The 5,821-nt window shown below is 45.0% G+C and overlaps 1 protein-coding gene across 1 annotated transcript; it reads left to right on the top strand.

Annotated features, from left to right (window-relative positions):
- Positions 1-288: 288 nt before the first annotated feature.
- Positions 289-3,208, top strand: RPL34 (ribosomal protein L34). Its single transcript, XM_005418165.2, has 4 exons — positions 289-445; positions 542-641; positions 1,380-1,483; positions 3,082-3,208. Exons 1-4 carry the CDS (start codon positions 381-383, stop codon positions 3,164-3,166), a joined length of 354 nt encoding a protein of 117 aa, XP_005418222.1. The 5' UTR covers positions 289-380; the 3' UTR covers positions 3,167-3,208.
- Positions 3,209-5,821: the final 2,613 nt, after the last annotated feature.

Below are 5,821 nucleotides of genomic sequence, written 5' to 3'. Positions count from 1 at the left end.
GGGCAGGGCCCGCGGCTCCCGGGGCTGCGAGTGAAGCTTTGTTGGCTATAAAATACGGAGGTGCTAAAGCTTTAAGCAGTTCCTTAGGAGAGCATGACATAATCCAGGCAAGACTGGCATGTTTGAACAGTGTTCGAGTTAGTTCGGGTGAATTTTCATTGCGGATCGCATCGTGCCCGCTGTCAGGCGATTTGTTGTTCTCTGATACAGTTCTGCTGGTGTCGCTGATCAGGAAAGGCTTTAGTTTTATTAATATCGAATCGGCAGCTGCTGGTTCACGTCTGGCTCTGTACGGGTGATCCTGTGAGATGTGAATTCCTGTGTGGGCTTCCAGCTCTTAACTAGTGCCGCTTTGGTTTTGGTTTATGTAGGGGTGAAAAATGGTGCAGCGCCTGACATACCGCCGTAGGTTGTCCTACAACACAGCTTCCAACAAGACCAGACTGTAAGTAAGACCGTGTGTAAGGAAACTTCTGTTGTAAACAGGTGATGCTTCACTTCCGATTGTTACGTTAACTGAGTCTTTCTCTGCTGTGCTTAGGTCCCGAACACCCGGGAACAGGATTGTTTACCTTTACACCAAGAAAGTGGGAAAGGCCCCCAAGTCAGCATGTGGCATTTGCCCAGGAAGACTTCGTGGTGTGAGTATGATTATAAACACCTAAGGGTGTTGCTGTGCTGCAGCGTTTCTTCAGGACAAAGACCCTTTCCAAGTATACAGCGGACCTGTTTATTGACCAGTTCTTGTTGAAATAACCTTTTTCTTTAAAATGTTCAAATCAAATGTTGCAAAGTTTACTGGCAAAATAAGCTTTGGAAGCTCAAACTTTTTGTAATGCTCTTGGTTTGCATTATTATTAAATATAAACTCTCTTTTAGAAAGTCTGAAATTTTTAAAACTAGACAGGGTAATTCCATAGCAGATTTAAAAATATAAATTAGACCTATTAGACTTGCAGAAAAAAAGGGTAAGCCAAGTTTATAAATTATTTAGAAAAAAGGAATTAATGTTCTTATCAGAAGGTTTTCTGGTAACACCATTGCTTTTAACAGTTACAGGAATGCTTGAGTAATGTTGATCTTTGAGCAGTTCCTATCTTTAAAAAAAGGTCTTATTTGTAACCAATTTTTTAATGAACCTCTTGTTGAGCCCCTGTGGTGGAATGAAAAGATCAGCTTAGGAATGCTGAGGATGGCCCATGCAATGAGCTGCGACTTTGGTCACTTTTAGCATCTTGAATTGTAAACTCCAAGTGTTGCTGGTTTTTTTTGTGGGTGTTTTTTTTTTTTTTAACTGTGAAAGTGATGTGGGTTTTTACGTGGCAGAGAAAAAAAGTTGCAGTGCCATGACACCCTTGTTTACTTTTCACTGTCTGTAGGTCCGTGCTGTGCGCCCCAAAGTCCTGATGAGGCTGTCAAAAACAAAGAAGCACGTTAGCAGAGCCTACGGTGGCTCCATGTGTGCCAAGTGTGTCCGTGACAGGTAATTCACACAAAGCCAGCTTTGTTCCTCAGGTTGCTTCTTACAGAATTTTTACATCTCTCCCAAACTTTGAAGGCTCTTGTCTGACGCTGGTATGGGGAGATGGAGAGTGTGAATGTGGGGCACGTCAAGCAATGATGTATGTGATTTTTGTCCCTTGGATTTGAGGGAGTTCCCGTGTGTGGAGCGCCTTTGTGGAGACTTTGTGTTCTTCAGGATTTCTTAGGGCACTGTTGCGCTGATACTAAACAGTCTGCTCATGCTGGGTTTTTATCTTTTGTATTGACTTTACTAATAATAGTGAAGATTATTCTGTTCTGTTGTCCTGTTTTGCCTTATGCAGATCTAATTGAATTTTTCACTTCTCTGTAGTGTTTCGGGATTCGCAGGTATTACTTGGTTGTTTGTTAAGCCGCTTTATGTGGTTAAGCTTTAAAATGGCCTTTGCCAGGCCTCACTGAATTCAGTTTTATTGTGTAGCAATTGCATATCCTATGCTTCCTTGGCAAGTTTGAGGAAAAACATGACCATGAGTGTGTCATCTCTGTGAATGGTAAACAGAGTAGATCTCTGGGGTCAGCAGTCTAATGCCAGTTTTTTTTTCATCTGTAGTGCCAGCATTTTTTTTCAGTTTTGGCATGTGTAAGTTCTAAGATAAATTACATTAGGCACCACTGAAGATGAGCTGTTACAGCTGCAGAGCCATAGCATAACTTTTCTGTGTTAAAAGCCACATTTTTTGAGTGTTTTCCGAAACCCTTCATGAGCTTGGTGGGTAGTTTTTAGTGCCTGAGTTTCTGTGCCAAAACCAGAAACTACAGCCACCTCCTTTCCTGTAATGGTCAGGTTTTCTCTTGCACCTGCTTAGGCATCTTTGACAGGTTTGTACTGCAGAAGTAGCCATGTGTACCAGATACTGACAGAAGGCATTTTAATGTTTAAGGTTAAAAGAGTGTGTGTGGCACACTTGTGCTGTTAGCTCAGAACCATCAAATAGTCTGTTGGTATGTGAGTGCTGGTGCACAGATCTGTCCCATCTACCTGGTGGCCCTGCATGTCTTCCAGAAATAGTCATATTTGGGCATGACTTGACTTGCTAGGCTTTTCCTTGTTGATGTGCAAGGAGCTTTAATCCTGACAGGGAAAGTATTCCTGGTTTTGATAACTGGTTGCACATTGTTTCCTGTAGTTCTGAGGAAGAGAGCTGACCACGACTCGTCACACCAATTCTGACTTCAACAGAATTAAATTAATTCTCCAGTTAGGAGTTCTGCTTTTTGCCTTTGAAGTTTGTGAGGATGGTGAATTTTCCCATGATCAGCCATCAAGTATTACCTTGCTTGCCTCCAAGCCACTTACCCTAAATTTGCAGGCACTGTAGGCTACCATCCCCAAACTGCTGCATTCGTGGAGTGCTACTGTCCCTGTCTTTTGCTGCTGGCAAGAACAGCAGTGGGTTCCCTTTTTATGTAACTGTGGAGCTAACACCACACATGCAATGAATGTGGGAGATGGCAAAACTAATTTTAATTTGTCTTATTTTTGTGTTTATACTTTAGTAAATAGACACATATCCTGAAGTAGTTTTTCTTTTCCAGGATCAAACGAGCTTTTCTTATTGAGGAGCAGAAGATCGTTGTGAAAGTGTTGAAGGCACAAGCACAGAGCCAGAAGTCGAAGTGAATCTATTTGTAGTTTCAGCCCAATAAATGAGATCTCCACTTCTCTAGTGTCCTGTCATTCCATGTGTGACTCAAAGCTGGTAGGAGCTGCTGCTGCTTCTCCTAGGTTGTACAGTGCAGAGCTGGGTTTTGCTGCAACAGAACCTGTAGGTCAGGATGCTCTGTTCAGTGCTGCCTGCTGGAAGGAAGTCTGGTTAAACAGGACTCTCAGCTCAGGCTCAGTCATGTAGAGGGATTGGAATAATTTTCAGCAGTGCAGGTTTACTTTCAGCTGCTGTTTATGAAGTCATTGGAGGACCTGGCTCAGAAGAAAGTTAAGACTTTGAAAAAGAAGAGCAAGCAGAAGAGGACAGGTAGTATAAGACTAAGGTAGATTTTTTTTAAATTGTATGTGGTATTACTCCAGAGAGGGTGGAGAGAATAGTCTTAACTTCTCAAAGCCAGTGCTGCAGTGCTGTATCCACAGACAGTTGCCTACTGTTACATCTGGATCTCTGGAAGAAAGCTGCAGCTGCTGTATCCTGCTAGGTCTTACTGGGTCAGCAGTTACAGGTATGATACCAACAGAGCTCCAGGGTGCAGCTAGGACAGACCTTTAAAGGCTTCCTGATTTAGAGTAGCAATTTGAGCTTCTGGTTTTGAAATTTGAACCAAAGTTTGTTGGTTTATCATCAAGGATGTAATGGTAATGTAAAAAGTGAAAATGGCTTTGCTTCATTCTGTTTTGTAGAGAACGGTAAATGTGTCTCTTAATGCTGTCCTGGAGTCTTATAATGCAATCAGGATAATTCTTGCTTTCCCTGTGGAGTGGTATTCCTCAGCCCCAACTCTGAATTTTGAACTGCATTTAGTATCTGACAAGCATCTATTTTACCTGTTTTTAACCAATAACTATTTTTTCAAAAAGTAGTGAGGTCCACCATGAGAGTAAGGAAGGAGGAGCAATAATATCTGAGCACACAGGCTTAGTGGGAGCCTGAGAGTGCCACTTGAAGGGGTTTCTAAGGTCACTGTGGAGTCTGCTCAGGCTGTGGCTCAGATGTGTGCAGGTCACTCCTGAATGCATGCTGCCTTTTTACCCTGCCTAGCTCTGCCAGCTGCAGGCAGCCAAGGGACAGAGGACAGAAGGCTGAGTCAAAAGCCCTTCTGGTGGCAATGAGCTGGTGCTTTGGGTGAGGAACCTGGCAACTCTCAGCTGCCTCCTGGCTGTGACAGCAGGGGGTGGCTCTGCTCCAGGATAAGTGATTTAATACTGTGCATGATGAAAGGAGTTGTACCTCCCCGAGGATTTCTTCACAGTGTCCCACGGAGTTAAAATAATTGTCAATATTTTCCAAATGGATAAATGTAGCTTGAAGTATGTGAAGCATCTCTCCTCAGCTCAGGTGCAAAGGCTGTAGCTCATTAAAGGAGGTTTTGAGCCTAACATTATTACTCTTAATATTTTTGGGTGCTGTTTCTATACTTACTTTAAGGTTAACATTTCCTTAGTTGTCTTACTGTTCCAATGAAAATTTTAGTACTTTAGCATGCTGGAAAAAAAAAAAAAGAAGCAACTAGGGCAGGTGTGTGCAACCTGCCCTTGTTTTGTATTAAAGACTCTAAAATTAGAGTTTTCCTTCAGGCTTTTGGAAAGAAGTAGAAATGGAGGGAGAATAATTTTGGAATAATGAGGATAAATGTAATAAACATCTGTTGACAGGCACTGCAAGGGAGATTCTTCCAAACAGAAAGGGTAAGACTGAAAACAGCTAGCTGTAAATGATATGATTGCACCAGAAGGCAGCAGTTAAGAGTTAGGAGAAGTGGTATTGCCACTACAGGCAGAAATCAAAGCAGTCCTTAGGCAGTGTTTCAGTGAAATGGTAATAAGGCCTGTAATTATTTTAAAACTGAGCAGTTGGCTGCCGTGTAGGAATGGGGCAGACATTTGGGGAAGTGCAGTGGGCTGGGTAGCATGGCGAGGTGGGTGAGTTCAGCTGGTGCTTTGGGACGGGCTCCTGTAGCCTGGAGTGAAGAGTTCTTCCCCGCCCCTTTCCTTAGAGAGGTTTCCACTCAAAAGGGGGAGTTTTTCTGATGTGCTGCCTCGGTGCTGCTTTCCAAAGCGAGCTGAGGACAGAGGCAGAAGGGGCCTGGCTGCGCTGGGCCGATGAGGTGTGTGTACCCTTACAGGAGCGTGTGACATGGGCTGTAACACACGATACCCTGCTTGCTCTCAGCAGCGACTGCTGTCATGTGCCTTTTCCTGCCTGCTCTGTGTGCAGCTGTCGGGGTGTCCTCTGGGTGTGGTCAGGATGGCCACCACATCCCATGGTGTGCCCCAGGGGCATCCCAGCCCCACGCTGCCCTGCAAACACAGGGACTGGGGTAAGGCCTACTACAGAACTTGGTCTGCTCGCCGAGTCTGCATCTCCGCAGCCCGGCTGTGCAAACTCACATGCATGCGGGACGTGGCTTTTCCTTCCCCCCGCGGGGAAACTGCATCACCACAGGGGCGTCCAAAGGGTGCTCGACCCCATGACGGGCAGCGTCCCACCGAGTGGCCAGCGGGCAGTGTCCGTGAGTGACCTGCGGGCACCGTTGTCCCACCGAGTGACCCGCGGGCAGGGCCTGTGGCACCCGGAGCACACGCAGGGCCCGGGGCGGCCACGTGGCT

Source organism: Geospiza fortis, unplaced genomic scaffold (genome assembly GCF_000277835.1).
Source record: "Geospiza fortis unplaced genomic scaffold, GeoFor_1.0 scaffold11, whole genome shotgun sequence".
Lineage (NCBI taxonomy): Eukaryota > Metazoa > Chordata > Aves > Passeriformes > Thraupidae > Geospiza > Geospiza fortis.
Note: the sequence above shows the minus strand (reverse complement) of the source record. Positions and strands in the feature narration are given on the sequence as shown.

Coding starts and splice junctions, on each gene's coding strand:
- RPL34 (XM_005418165.2), top strand. CDS start 381: ATGGTGCAGCGCCTGACATACCGCCGTAGGTTGTCCTACAACACAGCT. Junction 642..1,379: donor GCCCAGGAAGACTTCGTGGT/GTGAGTATGATT, acceptor CACTGTCTGTAG/GTCCGTGCTGTGCGCCCCAA. Junction 1,484..3,081: donor GCCAAGTGTGTCCGTGACAG/GTAATTCACACA, acceptor TTTCTTTTCCAG/GATCAAACGAGCTTTTCTTA.